This window comes from Rana temporaria, chromosome 11 (assembly GCF_905171775.1).
Source record: "Rana temporaria chromosome 11, aRanTem1.1, whole genome shotgun sequence".
Lineage (NCBI taxonomy): Eukaryota > Metazoa > Chordata > Amphibia > Anura > Ranidae > Rana > Rana temporaria.
This window is the reverse complement of record NC_053499.1, coordinates 112,735,525-112,755,615: the sequence shown is the minus strand read 5'-3', so window position 1 is coordinate 112,755,615 and position 20,091 is coordinate 112,735,525. Positions and strand designations below refer to the sequence as shown.

At 44.8% G+C, this 20,091-nt stretch overlaps 1 protein-coding gene across 3 annotated transcripts in view; it reads right to left on the bottom strand.

Annotated features, from left to right (window-relative positions):
* Positions 1 to 20,091, bottom strand: part of SLC12A4 (solute carrier family 12 member 4) — a 215,995-nt gene that overhangs the window by 153,336 nt on the left and 42,568 nt on the right. The window contains exons 4-6 of one of the 3 annotated variants that reach the window (XM_040328834.1): positions 19,768 to 19,914; positions 8,550 to 8,604; positions 2,626 to 2,756 (exon numbers count right to left, since the gene is read on the bottom strand). In XM_040328834.1, the coding sequence (XP_040184768.1) occupies positions 2,626 to 2,756; positions 8,550 to 8,604; positions 19,768 to 19,914 (333 nt within the window). Of the gene's footprint in view, positions 1 to 2,625; positions 2,757 to 8,549; positions 8,605 to 14,714; positions 14,719 to 19,767; positions 19,915 to 20,091 lie in introns of those variants that run through there. The other 2 variants (XM_040328836.1, XM_040328835.1) reach the window with 2 other exon arrangements.

The window sequence follows — 20,091 nt, the reverse complement described above, 5'->3', positions numbered from 1 at the left end:
GCATGCACAGTGTGTGCTGCGCCTCGCCGATTACTTCCTGGAGACGTGTCACTTAGGAGTCTGGTCCCCCTGTGACGAATGTCATTGGCCACACAAATAAAAGGGTGTGCCGATGTCTGGTAGCCACGAAATCCGATGTGATGAAACATGTCAGGTAAGATGACATAAGCACGCTGAGAGCCGCGGCCGTTTGAAATTCCTTTTGATGAATTTTTGTATTGAATCTGTAAGTTACTACCAATAAATTTTTTATATAAGATATTACGGGCTTCGCTATTGGCTACTTTATTTCTTCACTGGGGATTGCTGGCTGTTTTGGTTAACTGTGTATATCGAATATGAGAATATTTGTGTAAAGTTTTAAAGTTATGTGTAAAGTTTTCTGATGACCAACTGTCACCCTGGTTTGGATTCCATGCAAAGCTGTTAGATGTATTTCTGGGTTTTCTATTATGTGCAAACTACTTTCAGCAGTCTTGTAAAGGAATTGGATCCCCATGCGGTGGTGAGTACTGTCATATACACACTAACATTGGTAACAGGTGTATTCAACCCTCTCTTGGACTAATTTTATTTTATTTTTATAAGCGCTGCATGTGGACTTTTACATGCATACTTGCAACTACACCCCAAAACACATTCCACTACTCCTCTTGAGTATGGCAATACCACATGAGATTTTTACACAGCCTGGCTACATACAGAGGCTCAACATGCAGGGATCATCAGGTGTTCCAAGGCCAGAAGTTTCTTATCCAAATTGGCCACCTATTACACTTTTGTGATGCACTGATGGGCACTGTAGTGGCATGGAAGAGCACTGATGTGGCAAAACTCGTTACTACAAGATACTTGACTCATAATGCCAGTAACATCTACTTGAGAAAAAGTAGAAGACATAATTGAGAATGCAGCTCCTGATGCGATCTCCAATATATCTTCTATCTTGTAAATTAAGAATACGCCAATCCACAAAAAAAATCAATGGAATGAGCCCATAGAAAAATCATAGAAAGACTTGATGGTAACCTAGAAACTCGCAGTGCAAATTTATTAATCATATGTACTAGAGGCCTGCTATCCATCATGAGGAGGGAAAATGTCAACAAACTTAATATGCACTCAAGCATCCAGGCTGTACATCATTATTTCTCTGGATTGGCTTCATGCTAGTAACATCGGTATATGCCTGTGCAATGGGTTCCAGCATAGCTATTCGTAGTCTAAAGCCTAGTACACAATGTCAGTTTTTTTTTTCAACCCAGCAGGGCAGCTTAGGTCAGAGTCGCCACACTAACAGTCCAATGTTAGTACATCAATCTCCCCGCTAAGCTATTGTGTTCCGACAGGGGACAGCCCCCCCGCCAGAACACTCCAGTCAACGTTCACAGCCATTGGCTGCGAGTGCTCATTGGGAGCTTGTTGGCTGCCTGTTTTCCAGCATGCGCTTTCGACAGAAGCCGGCCGAACTGCTGGCTTCTGTCGGACCGGCTGCCATACACACAGGCTGAATGTCGGCCAGTTTTTATTGAACCTGCCGATGTTGCCTCAAATTCGGCCTGTGTGTACTAGGCTTAAATCCGGATTGTGTGTGTGACAGGGTGGCGATGTAGCAGTACAAGTTACCCATGATAAGAAGCACCTGAACAAACACCTTTTTCAAAGTATTACCAGGTAATTTTGTTACGAAAACAGTAGATTTAACATTACTTTACAGATAGGTTTAACCTCCAATTATACAAATGTTTAAAAGGATTAGTTCACCTTTACCAAAACACCTGCCTATGCAGATTATGGAAAGCAGGATTATTAATAACTCACTTACTCCTGTGAGCAGTAAGAGCTACTAAGCTTCTCTTCTCCTAGAAGTAATCCAGTCAGGCTTCATGAGGTACACCTATAGCAACACTATTTTTCAGCTTTAGTCAGAGCAGCTCAGTTTATTTTTTTATCTACTGTGACAGTGCGATGCCCTGTCATAGTGTTAAAAGGCAGTCTGGATCAGGTTTTTTTAGACAATAGGCACACTGATGGTGCAGCTGCATTTGGGTTCTTGGGGTAATCAGAACTAGGTTTCTGTGCTCCACCCTCCCAAGAAGCCTGTGTGTGGTTGCAAAGGAGCAGCCAGAGAGGCGTGCGTGTCTGTACGATGCCATCTGGGACAGGACAGACAGAGGCCTAAGAGACGAAACAGCAGGAAAGGAGGAAGAGAGTCAACAGAGGTACAGTGTTTGTATGCGAGTACAGGGGTGCTGTGTTAGATGGTCAAGAGGACCAAGGCACGAGACCGGACTCGCAGGGCAGCCAAATAGAGCCAGGAGGCTGAATATTGTTAGTTTCGTATATAGATGGTGGAAAGCCCCTGCAAGGAAAGCTAGTTGCTGTGAACATATTCTGTTGTATTTAAATAAATGAAAAGGTATATCTGTTGTGGACTGACTCACTGGTGAGCCCTACATGTCAGCTAAACAACCCCTGAAGTTGACAAACTGCAGATGCCCCTTACCTGTATATGCATTTATTTTGGTAAAGGTGAACAAACCTTAAAAAAAAATAAAAAAAAATAAGAAAAACTATAAAATACAAAGCATGCATAGAAACCAAGCAATAGCATTATTGTCTTACCAACAAGATTTCAATTGCACCTAGAATGTACATGGCCCCAGCAAATGTAGTCCCCAAGTAAAAGCAAAGGCCAACAGCTCCACCAAACTCAGGACCAAGGGAACGCGATATCATGAAATATGAACCACCAGCTGCAAATTGAAAGTAAAGAAAAACATTCAGACTATTAATAAACAAAGGTTTTTGCATGTATAACATTAGGCTAAGGTAATGGCAAGAGTAAAAAAAAAAAAAAACGTGTTTTCTAGAAGAGCGATATATATTTTTTAACAGGTAGAGCCTACGGTTTGTAGTCTTCCTTGCTTACTACCCTTCTTATGCACTCTGTATCTGTCATTTTGATTCTACACTAAAGTATCATAATCTCAGTGGTTTCTCAATATATTTTACAAAAAGAAATGCGTAGCAGAAAAAAAAAAAAAGGATTTCAGACTTTTTTTGGAGCACATTACAACACAGGGTGAGTATACGGGTACATTGGGTTTGCAAATGAGCTATAAGCAAAATATAACCCCTCCCACTTCCTGACTGTCTCAGATTTGAAGCAAGCAACAGTAGGAGAGAATCAGAAAAAAACAAGGGAAGAGAGCCGTGACCTGCAATCTATTCCAAGAAAAGGATCTTATGGCATGTCAAAAGTTATTTTTTCTAAACAGGGGCTACACCAAGACAACATGTACAGGTAAAAAACGATTCAATTGGTCTGAGTCAACTACAGCCCAGGCATAATCTGTTTCTTTTGTAAGCCTAAGTTGCCTTGGGAGTGGTTTCTTGCCAGCAGATGTCACTGGCTATAGTATGAGATTTCACAAACAAAACAAAGTTATGAATATTTACATTTCTTTCAGCCAATTCCAGTAGGAGGTTTAGGCCCGCTGGTGTATGCTAGAGGAAAATGCAAAAATTTGGCACAGGCCATGTGCACTCTTCTCTTTCCCGAGGGCCTAGGGAAGTGGTACCAAATGTAGCTCTGCTGCTAGGCCCACTAGCCGAGTTTGGGGCCTAAGGTGTACTGAAGTGGTCCTGAAGCTGTCCTGCCTGGTCTGGATGAAGCTGTACCAAGCAGAAGACCCAGGGGAAGCCCCTTGCTGGAAAGAGACAGAAATAAGTCTGGGGAAAACCGGGAGGTTAAAAGGAGGTACCGTATTTTCCGGCGTATAAGACTACTTTCTAACCCCTGAAATTCTTCTCATGGGTTGTCTTATACGCCGGTAACCTAATGCTTACCTTATCCGGGACCGTGACATGCAGATTGCGGCTGTCCTTTTTTGAAAAGCCGCGCCCCTCTTTCTGCTGTTCCGTGATAGGCCGAACACTCCGCTTCCCAGGAGACACTGTGTTTAGTGTTTCGCCTATCGCGGATGCCCTCTCGTCCGAGTGACACACTGAGGCATGTAGTAGTGGGGCACAGTGAGGCATGTAGTAGTGGGGCACAGTGAGGCATGTAGTAGTGGGGCACAGTGAGGCATGTAGTAGTGGGGCACAGTGAGGCATGTAATGGTGCACAGTGAGGCATGTAATGGTGCACAGTGAGGCATGTAATGGTGCACAGTGAGGCATGTAATGGTGCACAGTGAGGCATGTAATGGTGCACAGTGAGGCATGTAATGGTGCACAGTGAGGCATGTAATGGTGCACAGTGATGCATGGCGAGGCATGACTAGTAGGAAGGGGGGTCGTCTTTTACAGTGAGTATATCCCAAAACCAACATTTTAGCTGGAAAATTAGGGGGTCGTCTTATACAACGGCAAATACGGTAGCTCAACAAAGCAACCAGAAGCCATGAACTTACAGTGGAGAAAATACTTATTTGATCCCCTGCAGATTTTGTAAGTTTGCCTACGCAAGAAATTAATGGTCCATGATTTTTATCATAGATGTATTTTAAATGACAAATACAGACTATAGTGCAAGATTTCACCTCATAGGGTAAGGATGAGAAAAGTGAGGGATCAGCCCAGAACTACACAGGAGCAGCTTGGGAATGATCTCAAGGCAGTTGTGACCACAATCAAACAAACCATTGGTAACACAAAACGCTGCTAACGAATTGAAATCCTGCAGTGCCCGCAAGGCCCCGCCCCCTCCTCAAGAAGGCCAGTACAGGCCTGCGTGAAGTTTGCCAATTTCTGCTAAAATGTTAAGGTAAGTAACAAAAAAATCCAGTTTTCTCTTTGGTTCATCGATGGACACAGCTTCTCTTCATTCTTGACTATAGGGAAGCCTCAAGCAGTGGACTCTGTGAGGGAAGGGAAGCAAAACTGGAGCCAACAGGCAAAATAGGCAACCACCTGAAAAAAGCTCCTCCCCTAGGGGAAACAAAGAACCTTAAAACAGTCGTCCATAAAACCTTGCGGCCAAAACAAGCATCGAAGGATGCACAAAACACCATCTTTGTAAAACAAACTGCAAACGGTATAGACAGAAGCTAATAATCCTGGTAGAGTGAACCGTAACAGGGAAGGAAGGAGCCTAACCCTTAATGGCATAAGCATGAAACACTGCCTGCCTGATCTATAGGGATTTGGTTGCAGAGGAAGCTGTTAGGCCTGTACGTGGCACATATGTAATCACAAAAGGAGAATTTGACCTCTGGAAGGAAGCCGTAAGCAGACCAGTACATACAAACTACCCGCAACACGGACAAGGAGTGCAGCACAACCAAGAAGGGTGTACACACAGTGAAGGTAAAAAAACATCCTTAGATGAAAATCAGAGCACCATCAGAAGAAAAGAAGGACGTGGCTAAAGAACCACCTTATGCCTGTATGGCCAATAAGGAAACCTACGGGACATGGCCACTAGCTCTAACACACAGTGCACGAAAGAGATCGCAATCAAAACAGTTGACAACTGGAGAGAACGTAAGCCGGGGGAATTTATTTAACGTTCCCAAAGAGGGCAACTGAGGAAACCAGGTTCAGGTCCAATGGTGGCAATAAAGAATGCCCAGGGGGTGCCACATGACAAATCCCATAGATAAAAAAATACAAATCAAGAAGAGTTTGGCCAAGAGACAAAGAAAAAGTGAAGGGCGGGTTTACAGCACAGCATAGTACAGTCTTTAAAGCAGAGCAGGTCGGGACTCAAAAGGGGGAGAAGATGCAGTCTGCTGTTCGTCCTGGAATCTTCATCATGCCCTGGGAAGAGCATTGATGTGTGCAGTATAAAAATTCTCTTCTTGCTCGGCCCACCTGAACTACCTTCAGGATTGTGACAGCCCCGATCCAGCTGGCCAAACTAACAGCAACACAGCCCATGAAAAAGTGAGATCTGGAAAGGAGCTTGACTGCTGCTGCAGAGAGGTGCAGGCAATGACTAAGCGTGCATGCTCAGCTCCATATTTGGGCAGTCTATAGCGGCAACAGAAAATGGGGCATAGGAGGAGACAGCCATTTTCTTCTTCATGCTCACAACCTGGTGCCCCCAGCCACACTGCACCCAGAACACCTGCCTCTCCAGAACCATCAACCCGAACACCCCCCCCCCCCCACATTGCTTATTTTTCATGTTAGGTGTAAAGTTAATTTAGAACTATCATAAGACCTGTGCAAAAGAGTTATTCAGATCCCTGACTATGCAGGTTGCACAGCAACCAAAATTGGTGTATAAGGAAACAAAACAGAGATTTTAGAAATACAGTGGAACCTTGGTTTACGAGTAACGTGGTTTACGAGCGTTCTGAAAGACTAGCAACTAATTTGCAGTACCGCATTTTGCCAGAGGTGCGGGGGCGCCGATGACCCTCTGAGCCGTTTGGCGCTGTTCAAAGCCGTCCAGAAAGACTCAGAAACACTCTGTTTCCCAAGAGTTCAGCTGAGCAGTCGCTGAGTACTTCCGAGTCTCGCTGGCACCCCTCCACCTCTGGCCACATGCAGTATTGCATGCAATAGAAGTCAATGTGGAACGAATTATCTTTGTTTCCATTGACTTCTATGGGGAAACACGTTTTGGATTGCAAGCTGCTATGGATTACAAAAGCATTCTCCTGAAACAGATTATGCTCATAATCCAAGGTTCCACTGTATTGCCAATGCTAATCTTTCCTTTCGAAAGTGCACGCGCCATGCTAACCTAGTGGTTTCAATGATGGGTAAGCATTCAAATAAGAACCTTTGACTTTTCTACAACTTTCCTGATCTTCATAAAAATGCTCCCGGTTAGCAAATTGGATAAATCAAAACTAGGGGGGCATCATAAAAGCCAGGCAGTGAGCATTTTCAGCAGTAATTTCTTAGAGAAATCCAATTCTTAATGTTTTTTTTTTCTTTAGAAATATAAGTAGCAACACAACATTGGGGTTGATTTACTAAAATTTGAGTGCGCAACATCCGATGCATAGTAACCAAACAGCTTCCAGGTTTTTTTTTTTTTTATTTCAAAGCTTAATTGAACAAGCTGAAGTTAGAAACTGATTGGCTACCATGCACAGCTGCACCAGATTGTGCACTCTACAGCTTTAGTAAGGTAAGAAGGATTCAGACACCCTCTTTACTTCTTTTAATGGGATCCCTTTCACAGATTTTCAGAGCCTAAAATCTGCAAACCATAAAAAGAACATGGATCTTGCACTCTTGGACCTGATACAACACAACTGTATTCATTTGCAGACTTTGTGTCAGCAGGACACCATAAACAGATAAAAACATTAACAATGCAATATGTATCTCAGCAACTGGTAGCCCCAAAATTTCACTCAAGACGGGTGTACCCAAAGAAAAGCCAATACTGGATAAACGTTTTCCTCAATTTTGATGAGCCCTCATTAAAACAAACATCAAATTTAAAAGTACAATTCTTGAATGAGTAAGTACAAGATGTTTGTGTGAAACGTGTTTACGTGTCCTTGTATTGGTGTCTTTGGTGTTATCACTTTGAACAATAAAAGGCAAATCGGAATTCCTGGATGTGCAGCCATTTCAGCTGAGGCTCTTTTTCTTTGTACAATTCTTGAATTAACTTTAACCACTTAAGGACCCCTTCACGCCGATATACGTTGGCAGAATGGCATGGCTGGGCACAATCACGTACCTGTACGTGTCTCTTTAAGCCCAGCCGTGGGGGCGCACACGACCCGGCCCGAAACTCCGTGACCGCGGGACCCGATCGCCGCCGGTGTCCCGCGGTCGGTCATCGGAGCTGAAGAACGGGAAGAGGTGTGTGTAAACACACCTTCCCTGTTCTTCACAGTGGCAGTGTCATTGATCGTCTGTTCCCTGATATAGGGAAAGACCATCAATGAAGTCACACGTCCAGCCCCACCCCCCTACAGTTAGAAACACATATGAGGTCACACTTAACCCCTTCAGCACCCTCTAGTGGTTAACTCCCAAACTGCAATTGTCATTTTCACAGTAAACAATGTATTTTTATAGCACTTTTTGCTGTGAAAAGGACAATGGTCCCAAAAATGTGTCAAAATTGTCTGATGTGTCCACCATAATGTCGCAGTCATGGGGAAAAAAAAAAAACGCTGTTCGCAACCATTAGTAGTAAAAAAAAAATTAGCAATAAAAATGCAATAAAACTATTCCCTATTTTGTAAGCGCTATAAATTTTGGGCAAACCAATCGATAAACGCTTATTGTGATTTTTTTTAAACAAAAATAGGTAGAAGAATATGTATCAGCCTAAACTGAGGGGAAAAAAATGATTTTTTTATATATTTTGAGAGGATATTTATTATAGCAAAAAAGTAAAAAATATTGATTTTTTTTCAAAATTGTCACTCTATTTTTGTTTATAGCACAAAAAATAAAAAAACACCGAGGTGATCAAATACCACAAAAAATAAACCTCTATTTGTGGGGAAAAAAGGACGCCAATTTTGTTTGACGCAGTGCCGAATTGCAAAAAGGGGCAAGGTCCTTAACCTGCATAATAGTCCGGGTCTTAAGTGGTTAATATATATGTATATAATTACCTGGTACAACACCATTTGTGGCAATGGCACTCATTGATATAGCTGTGAGCAGAGTCTAAGCAAATAAGAAAAAGTGAGTTTAGTACATTGTAAGACAGCTAAAAAATTACATAATTGGAGAGCACAAACTAATGCCATTTGAAAAGGACAATTCTGTAACTTTATGCAACATTTGCAAGTTGAAATAATCCAGGTTACAAACACAAAACAAGACTTCTGAAAAATAGTTTGGAATTAAAATGTATCATTGTACGCAATTGTAAAATAAAAAAAAAAAAGGTTTTAGGTATCTAAAATATACTTAGATGTCCTATAATAAAAAAAAATAAAAAAAACACTATCAGCAGTAAAATGTCCATGATACAGTTCTATAGGTCAGGGATATGCAATTAGCGGACCTCCAGATGTTGCAAAACTACAAGTCCCATCATGCCTCTGACTGTCAGAGTCTTGCTATGCCTCATGGGAATCGTAGTTCTGCAACAGCTGGAGGTCCGCTAATTGCATATCCCCGCTATAGGTTATGGATTTCCCATTTCAATTTTTTTTTATTTAAATACAATAAATGAAGGTTTTCTCATATTTTGATCGTTTGTTACACTGATTGTAATACCGACTACCAATTCCGTGTTATGGCATTAGGGCAGAAAAAAATCTCAGCATCTTAATATATGCATATACAGTACTATAAAAAGATCACTGTTGCTTTCAGTGGTAATATGTAAGGATGAGGGCAAATTTGGGTTTCTTACGATCAGCCTATCCATTTTATTCCACAGAGTTTGACCTTGGATGCACTATACCACTGCCACATCTTAAGCCAGAGGGCCCCCATTGCCGAGTTGGCCAGGGCTCAGGATCTTGCGGACATGCGCTCCGATTCAGCTGAGGTATACACAATGTACACCACCCCTTTCAGGAGCATGGGAAAGGAAGAGAGGAGTTTCGAGTCCTGGCTTCAATGTGCACTTTATCTTGTGTTAGCCAATATTCCACGCTGTGTGCCACCACTGTGACCGCCATGGTGGGCTTGAGGCTTCCCAGGGACGAGCCCCCCAGGTCTTTTTCAAGAGCGAGTCCATCCTCTTGTCCATGGGGTCCAAAAGCACCCCCATGTCCTCAAAGGCAAGGTCAGTATGCCTAGAAACCTGTGAAAAGGCCACATCCAGCCTAGGAGACCCAATCCAGACTAACAGCTTCTCCTTTGCAAAGGGAAACCCGCACCTCAAAAAGAAACATTTGCTTTTCGGGGTCCCACCACTCCATTTTGATGGCTTTAACCAAGACATTGTGGACTGGAAACACCCTCTTCTTCTGCTCTCAAGGCCCTGATACATCTGGTCATGGAGCGACAACTTTTCTCTTCCTGGATTCCCAAAGTGATATAGATAGCTCCTAAGAGATCCTGCAATTATTTTAAGGAAAATTTGTACCGGAGGTTCTCATGGATTCCCCACCCCCCTTCCCCTCCGACTTCCCTGGGGAGCCTGAAGTGGCACTGTCTGGCTCCTCCTCAACTTCCTCTCTGGTGCCCCCTGGCCCCCCTCCACTAACTGAGGGAGCATCTGCCGGGCTGCGCTGGCAGATGATTAACCTGGGACTGTGGCATCTGGAAACTAGAACAAAAAAAAAAGTCTTAAAAGGACTGCTAGAAAACACCTTGACAGACGTTGCTAGGTCCAAAGAAACAGCTCCAAAGCATAATGTTTCCACCTCCATGCTTGACTGTAGGGATGGTGTTCTTAGAGTCAGCCTTTTGTTTCTTGCAAACACAACGAGTGGAGTTAATGCCAAAGAGCTAGATTTTGGTCTCATCTGACCACAGCACGTTCTCCCAATCCTTTTTTGAATCATTTAGATGTTCATTGGCAAACTTCAGTGGGGCCGGTACATGTGCATTCTTGAGGAGGGGGACCCTGCGGGAGCTGCAGAATTTCAATTCATGGTGGCATATTGTGTTACCAATGGTTTGTTTGGTTACTGTGGTCCCAACTGTCTTGAGATCATTCACAAGCTCCTCCCGTTGTAGTTCTGGGCTGATCCCTCACTTTTCTCATGATCATCCTTAAATCATAAGGCAAAATCTTGCATCCAGACCGAGGGCGATTGATGGTTAGTTTATATTTTTTCAATTTGCAAATAATCGCTCCAGCAGTTGTCTCCTCCTCACCAAGCTTCTTGCTGATGGTCTTGTAGCCCATTATAGCCTACAGGTCTACAATCTTGTCCCGGACGTCCTTTGACAGCTTTTAGTCTGGTCTGTGATGATGGATTTGAATGGCAGAAAAAGATTCTGTGGACAGGCGTCTTTTATATAACAATTGTGTGCCTTCCACCCCTCACCCTCACCACCTCACATTTTATTTTATTAAACCTCACTGATTGATCACGGAATTGGTGCACTTCCTCTCTCCTCTTGAATTTTATTGGCCATATAATTTTCATTTACGGTTACTATATATATATATATATATATATATATATATATATATATATATATATATATATATATATATATATATATATATATATATATATATATATATATATATATATATATATATATATATTTATTTTAAAGACCATTCACATATACGTCCCCCTTGGTCGCCATGGGAGACCATGACTTTTGACTGTCGATCCTGCAGATTGTTGGGGTTTTTAGGCAAGCCGCTCAGCCCTTGTTCCCCACTGTATATGTTATATTACCATGTCAGGCTTTACTGTATCTCTATGCCTGCCAAACTGTTTATTCATTGTTTGTCAATTAATTGCAGATTTTTCTCCTGACGAATCGGCTACTGGCCGCAAAACTAGTAGAGACACCCCCAGTGACCCCTACTCCCATTCTGATCTTCCCCTTTCTGGGACATTTATTGTGGTAAAACACTTAGTTTGTCACTAGGTTTTAAAAAAAACTGTATATTTGTTTGTATTTTATTGTCCTTGTATTAATAAAATGTATATATTTTTCTATATATGCATCTTACTAACTATTTACCTGTACCGAAATATTCCAACTGCCCTATCTCCCCCTTTGTTTGGCTTTTGGTTTGGGGACCAAAAATCCAATCTCTCATGTATTTATCTAATTTATTATATATTATCATTCAAATTTTTGCTTTCTATTTTAATTTATTTTCACTATTTCCTACAGCAACTTGGTTCTTTCCAAAGATGAATGTTCATTCATCCCAGAACAAATAAAAGTCTAACAGAGTACTTGCAAATAGGGTTGTCCCGATACAGATACTAGTATCGGGACCGATACAGAGCATTTGTGCGAGTACTTGTACTCGCACAAATGCTCCCGATACCTGACCCGATACTTGGTCAGCAGGCGGAGGTTTTGAGCAGGCAGAGTTTGCGAGCGGAGAGGGCGGGTGTATGCTCCGTGTGTGTCCCCTTCCGTAATGCTGCTGTCCGCGCTCAGTGTCCCCCTCCGTGATCCTGCTGTCCTCACCAATGCTCTGTGTCCTCCGTGCTCTGTATCTTCCGTGCTGCTGCTCTCCCCCCGAGTGATGTGCTGTCGGCGCTCCATGCTGCATGTCCCCCCTCCTCCTGCTGTCCCCCCGAGTGATGTGCTGTCGGCGCTCCATGCTGCGTGTCCCATGCGCCCCCCTCCTCCTCCTGCTGTCCCCCCTCCATGTCCTCCTCCACTCCCTCTGTCCTCGTCAGGATGAAGAGCGGAGGTACCTGTTCTGAATGAACAGAGTCAGTGATCACTGACTCTGTCCATTCATATAACTGAAACATCGTAACCTGTGATTACGATGCTTCAGTTTATGAATGGAGAGGAGCCTCTGTCTCCTGTCTATTCATTTTAGCTGAGACTGCAGAGAAAGGGACTGGGGAATCTGTGTCCTTAGTCCCTTTCTTTGACTCAAAGGTGAGATGTCAGGGGTCTGTTAAGACCCCCGACATCTCACCCAAGCCCCCCAGAGTGCTAAAAAAAATAAAACAAAATTGCAATAAATATAAAATAAATGAATTGTAAAAAATAATAATAATATATAAAAAAAAAAAACACACTGACACCATCCACTCCCCCCCCTAAAAAAAAAAAAAAGAAAGCATCGTAAAAAAACATAACAAAAAATTGTAAAAAAAATAAAATACTGACATATGTGCCACTGTCACATGACATTAGAAAAAAAGTATCGGCAATAGGTATCGGCGAGTACTTGAAAAAAAGTATTGGTACTTGTACTCGGTCTTAAAAAAGTGGTATCGGGACAACCCTACTTGCAAATATTACAATAATCAGAAACCTCCCGAGATCCCAGTTCTCATGTCATAGCAAGCATATAGACACACCACTCATTCAGAATATACTGTATGTCCAATCTATACTACAAACCTACTGTAGGTGGCTTCCATGCATGCAAAAGTGTGTACTATATAAATCAAAAATTCTTCCCTGATATACAATATCTTTGCTTATTTCCTAAGATGTAAAAAGCAACTGATGTGTAGCTCAAACACTTTTGATCTTGTTGACAAACTATGCAAACAGTTTACAGAAAATCTCCAGATTTCCATACTACATTTTACAGAAAATGAAAGCACCAATTGAAAAGGTAAAATCATTTTTAATAACATTAATTTACAATTTAGCTTGTGTAGCAATTGTAAATGCTAGATTATTTGCTATATTTATCTTCCACAAAAGTGGAGTTACCTTTTAGGCCTCATGCACACTGGACGTTAAAATAAAATGATAAAAAAAAACGTTTAGCTTTTTTTTTTACTCCCAAAAATGTCAGTTTATTAGCTTCAGTGTGCATGGAGCCTTAAAAAAAACCCCCCCCAAAAAAAAAACACTATTCATTATTAAAAAACACACACACACACACACACACACACACCGATATAAACACCAATAACATAACCTAAAGAATTTTGCACATTTTCAGATTAAGGCTTCATGTACACGGGATGTTGTTCAACCTCTCCTGAACGATTTAACTTGACAGCTAGAAACCAGTGTCTAAAAACGGCCATTTAGCCGCGTTTACATGCCGCGTTTGCATCCAGAAGAAGTTTTTTTTTAATAATTCTTTGTTAAAATGAAAAAATGTCTGTAAACGAACCCCTGCTAAAACGCGAGTTGCCGCATTTGGCGCTTCATCTGCCTATAAACACAGCTTCTGAACGCATATTTTTGGGTTCAAGAAAAAGCCTCTAAACACAACTGCCTAGAAACTACTATAAACAAACCAGTGTACATGTACTGATAAGATAAAGTAAAGGAGAGTTCAGGTGCAGTTGAAAAAAATGCCCAATTGCAACTAAACGTCCGTCTACCAGCAGCAGTGTACATGAGGCCTTAGGTTTAGTATTCTGGTTCCCCTCTTCCTCAAAATCTAACATGTTGTAACAAACCAGGGGGTCAATGGTTTGGTTCTAAAACAAAGGATAGCTAACAGAAGGCTCCCTTCAGGAGCCATTCAAAGCACATTGCGCCCCTAAAGTAATATTTAGTCCCCTTTCACAGAGGATTTCACATCAGGTCTGCCTATCAGTTTTTCAGGCGGACCTGATCGGACAACCATTCACCTCTATGAAGCAGTAGATGTCAGCAGTGATAGGTCTGCTGACATCTGCGGATATCCGATCTGTGAAAACCAGACAGTTGGATCGGACCGGATGGGATAGGATGAAGACTGATTGGGGAGATCTGATGAAAACGGACCGCCTGATATAGAGGAGAGCAGGGCTCTGACAGGGCTGTCTCTGCATAGTGAGTGTGACGGATCTTGGATACCCTAGGTGGGCACCTCCGCCAGACCTGTGTCTCCTGTCCTCCAAACGCACCCGCAGCCTGCAAATTCGCCATAACCAGCCCTTAACCCCTCAATCACGAGACAATCCACACAGGTGTTGAGGGTTAAACATGCAGAGCATAAACTGTTTATTAAATACAAGACATACACTTTTACACACAGTTAGGGACACTCCCCTTAACTTTGTCTTAAAAGGGGAGGGGGTGGGGGACAGGGAACAACCAATGGAAACTGAACACTTGTACATTGAAACAGACTACAGATAAACATAAAGGGATTATGGTAAGCAGGCAGCCTCTCAATACACATTCCCTGCGGAGAGATGTCTCCAGTCCAGACCATTGTCTATGCTATGTGCCATTTACCAACACAATTAGACACAGCAACAAGAGGGGGGGAATGGGGGAGAAGGGATGTAGCATCTCATTACATTATCTCAATGCCAGCTTGCCCCCGGGTCTCCAGTTTCTTCTGGGCCATAATCTGTGGGTAGGAGGCCTGCCCACAGTCCCTTCCAAAACACACAGTGACAGTGGGTTCTGTCACAGTGAGCATAGACTGACATGTCATCCGCCTGCTCAGCAGGCATCAGCCAAGCTATCCCCCGCTGAGTAAAGCCGTGTCCATCAGGTGAAGCACCCGTGTGAAAGAGCCCTAACTCTTAACTGTATAAAGCATTTTTTCCTTTAGCTATATGCTGCTATTAATAAGGTCTAGGTTATTTAGTATTATTTTGCCCCAATTACTTCTGCCAGCTCAAAATTACTTACTTCTGCCAACTCAAAATTCATATTCATTGGGAGGACAATATACTGTCTAACAATTCTTGTGGCACTGAACTATGGTAGAGCAGGGGGCACTGTTCATATAACTGAGGTGGCCTTTTGCTTTAGAACCATGTTTCATGATTCCTTGCATTTAGCCTATGATGCGCACACTGTACACAGGGCCGGCCTTAGGTGTTCAGGCGCCCGGTGCGAGCTAATCCTGTGGTGGCGCCCTTATCTTCACCCCTCACCCCCTGGTCACCTAAACCTACACAAAGAGGGAAAAAAAATTGTAACAAATAAATTTGTTTTAATTGAACTTTACATTACACAGCACCCTGCATCTCTGGACCCCTTTACATTACACAGCACCCCGTGCCTCTGGACCCCTTTACATTACACAGCACCCTGTGCATCTGGGCCCCTTTACATTACACAGCACCCTGCGCCTCTGGGCCCCTTTACAATACACTGCACCCTGCACCTCTGGACCCCTTTACATTACACAGAACCCTGCAGCTCTGGACCCCCTGCATGTTACACAGACCCCCTTCAGTGTATCCACCCCTTCAATGCAGCCCCCCCCCGTTCAGTGCACCCCCCCGTTCAGTACCTCAGATCAGCGTGGCGGCACATGCACAGCAGGTCCCCTCACCCTGTTTACACATAAACAGAGAGGAGGGGGGAGGCGGCTTCACTCGGCTGTGCCTGTGTGACATCCGGGATCGCACAGACAGGTAGCCCATGGCCGCAAGAGGAGGGGATGGTAGGTGCAGTGGTGTCACCCTGTACCCCCCCCCCGCGTGCAACCCGTTTCCCCTTGCCACTGTAGCTAGCTCGCCTCTCCCTGCCTGTGCGCCGTTGCCCAAACCCACAGCACTGCCACGGTGGGTGTAATACAATCGTGGAGGGGGGTGCCGGTCTGACACTCCCTCAATGTGTGGTACCCAGGGGTGGCTCGCCCCCCCCCCCTTAGTGCGACTCTGGATGGCTGTACAGCACCCCTGTTGCCCATGGCGCCCTGTGCGGCCGCACAGCTTGCACACCCCAAAGGCCGGCCCTGACTGTACATGCCCCTTCTCACAAAGCAGGCACATCATGGTGGCTACAATGTGGCACCAGGGACACCCAGCATGGCAGCGTAACCACACTATGGGCCAGATCCACAAAAACCTGACGTAACTTAAAAAATCCAATTTAAGTTACACTGGCTTAAAGTTTCTACCTAAGTGCCTGATCCACAAAGCACTTATCTAGAAAATTCAGGCTGTGTAACTAAAATTCCGCCGGCGCAAGGCGTTCCTATTCAAATGGGGCGAGTCCCATTTAAATGAGGCGCGCTCCCGCGCCGGCCGTACTGCGCATGCGCGTCGGCCGTACTGCGCATGCGCGAAGTTACGTTACGCCGAGTTTTGAGGATCGCGACGGCTTAAAGTTGCGTCGGGGAAAAAAAAAATGACAGCGGCATGCATTCCTGAGGGAGAACTCCATGCCAATTTTCAAAGAAAAAATCGGCATGGGTTCCCCCCCCAGGAGCATACCAGGTCCTTAGGTCTGGTATGGGTTGTAAGGAGACCCCCCCACGCCGAAAAATTGACGTAGGGGGTCCCCCTACAATCCATACCAGACCCGTATCCAAAGCACGGTACCCGGCCGGCCAGGAAGGGAGTGGGGACGAGCGAGCGTCCCCCCCCCTCCTGAGCCGTGCCAGGCCGCGTGCCCTCAACATGGGGGGGTTGGGTGCTCTGGGGCAGGGGGGCGCACTGCGGGCCCCCCCACCCCAGAGCACCCTGTCCCCATGTTGATGAGGACAGGACCTCTTCCCGACAACCCTTGCCATTGGTTGTCGGGGTCTGCGGGCGGAGGCTTATCGGAATCTGGGAGTCCCCTTTAATAAGGGGGCCCCCAGATACCGGCCCCCCACCCTAAGTGAATGGATATGGGGTACATCGTACCCCTATCCATTCACCTGGAGGCAAAAAGTAAAAGTTAATAAACACACAACACAAGGCTTTTTAAAATAGTTTATTATTCTGCTCCGGACGCCCCCCCTGTCTTCGTTATTAGCTCAATTACCAGGGGGGGCTTCTTCTTCCGCTCTCCGGGGGTCTTCTTCCACTCTCCGGGGGTCTTCCGCTCTCCGGGGGGGCTTCTCCGGACTCCGGGGGGGCTTCTCCGGACTCCGGGGGGGCTTCTTCCATCTTCTCCCCTCTTCCGCTCTTGACTCGGCGAACCCCGGTTCTTCTTCAGCTCTCCGGTGCCTTCTTCTTCAGCGCTGGCTGCCTGCTATGTTTGTGTGTTAGCTCGATTTCAAACAGGCAGCCGGCGCGGTCTTCTGTGGCGTCAGGGTCTTCTGGTCTTCTGTTCTTCCGATGTTGCCTCGTCGCCTGTTGTCGCTGTAATGATGGAAGCGCGCCTTGCATCACATTTATATAGGCATGACCGTCCCATCATGCTCCGGCAGGTACCCACGTGGTGGGTGCCTACCCACGTGCACCCACCACGTGGGTACCTACCGGAGCATGATGGGACGGTGATGCCTATATAAATGTGATGCAAGGCGCGCTTCCATCATTACAGCGACAACAGGCGACGAGGCAACATCGGAAGAACAGAAGACCAGAAGAGAAGATGACGCCACAGAAGACCGCGCCGGCTGCCTGTTTGAAATCGAGCTAACACACAAACATAGCAGGCAGCCAGCGCTGAAGAAGAAGGCACCGGAGAGCTGCAGAAGAACCGGGGTTCGCCGAGTCAAGAGCGGAAGAGGGGAGAAGATGGAAGAAGCCCCCCGGAGTCCGGAGAAGCCCCCCCGGAGTCCGGAGAAGCCCCCCCGGAGAGCGGAAGACCCCCGGAGAGTGGAAGAAGACCCCCGGAGAGCGGAAGAAGAAGCCCCCCCCTGGTAATTGAGCTAATAACGAAGACAGGGGGGGCGTCCGGAGCAGAATAATAAACTATTTTAAAAAGCCTTGTGTTGTGTGTTTATTAACTTTTACTTTTTGCCTCCAGGTGAATGGATAGGGGTACGATGTACCCCATATCCATTCACTTAGGGTGGGGGGCCGGTATCTGGGGGCCCCCTTATTAAAGGGGACTCCCAGATTCCGATAAGCCTCCGCCCGCAGACCCCGACAACCAATGGCAAGGGTTGTCGGGAAGAGGTCCTGTCCTCATCAACATGGGGACAGGGTGCTCTGGGGTGGGGGGGCCCGCAGTGCGCCCCCCTGCCCCAGAGCACCCAACCCCCCCATGTTGAGGGCACGCGGCCTGGCACGGCTCAGGAGGGGGGGGACGCTCGCTCGTCCCCACTCCCTTCCTGGCCGGCCGGGTACCGTGCTTTGGATACGGGTCTGGTATGGATTGTAGGGGGACCCCCTACGTCAATTTTTCGGCGTAGGGGGGGTCCCCTTACAACCCATACCAGACCTAAGGGCCTGGTATGCTCCTGGGGGGGAACCCATGCCGGTTTTGTTTTTTAGCAAATTGACGTGGAGTTCTCCCTCGGGAAAGCATACCAAATGCCGTCGCTGCAATGGGCCTTTACAAGGTGTGACTAACTTTACACTTTGTAAAACGAGCCCTAATTTTACACTTGCAAAATAACACTTACGGCGCAAAAAAGAAGCTAGAAAGCTTTGTGGATCGCCTTAAGTGCTAATTTGCATACTAGCAACGGCATTTCGACTCGAAATGCCCCCAGCGGCGGATGCGGTACTGCATCCTAAAATTAGGCAGTGTAATTCAATTACACATGCCGGATCTTCTGTGTAACTTTGGAAAAAGCCTTTTGAGGATCGTTTCCAAAGTTACACACAGACTGAACAGCACTTAAGTCGGAGTATCTCTTTTGAGGATCTGGCCCTATGGGTGGAAATAACAGTGCATACATTTCGTTGTAGGATTGTGCTTAAAAGACCAGGGAGAAAGCAAAAAAATAAATAAAAAAAAAGACGACATAACAAATGCTGCTGCATATACAGTTTGTCAATAAGTGTTTAATAACAAGTTGGCTACAATGAATTTAAAAAAAAAAATGCATAATTTCATTAAAACGTCATGATTCTTGACAAAATCTTGGTGAAGTGAAAACTCTTAAAGAGCAAGTAAACCCTGCAGGGAAAACAACATGTACCCCTTCCCTGCAAAGTAAACTAGCATAATGTGCTAGTATGAATCGCATACCAGCACATTATGCGACACTTACCTGCAAATGAAGCCTGAGCCGTCCCTGCTGCAGGCCGCATTCATGTTTGCCCCTCTTCCTTCTGGGGCCGCAGACTCCAGCTATGCGAGTTCCCGGAGCCGCACAAGGTCACTCCCATGCATGCACGTGGAAGCCGACAGTCACGGCACTCGCTCCTGAAGAAACGGCATAGGCGGCATCATTGGTGCAGTTTACAGTACATATCTCCTAAATGGTGCACATTTGGAAATACTTACAGTACCTATAGGCAAGCCTTATTCTAGGCTTACCTATAGGTACAAGTACTGCAGGGAAGTTTAGAACCACTTTAATTTCACTCATCCCTAGTTATCACATGTTCTGTGATATTAAAGAAACCTGAAGCTGCAGTAGATTTTACATTTTGCATGTGTTTTTTAGATGGTCTAATACAGTAAAAAAAAATAGAACAAAAATGATCATTTGAAGCAAAATGTACTTACACAGCAACAACAAACAAGAATAATTACTAGCGTTTGCAGTACACCTGCTATTCCCACTATCCACGTTAGTCGAAGAAAGAGAATCACCCCGAAAATATTTTGTAAACATGGAAGATAAACTCCCATCAGTGTGCCCATGCTGGGAGACTGTAAAGAGAATAAAAAAAATATATATGTTTTTACAACAGGATAATGTAGTAATAATAGTAGCAGGATCACAGTAAAATGAGAAAAAAAGAAAAAGAAAAGAAGAACAAACAAGTATAAGAAAATTATTTCATCAACAGAAACAGACCTCTACAGGTCTGCTTCTACCGTCATGCA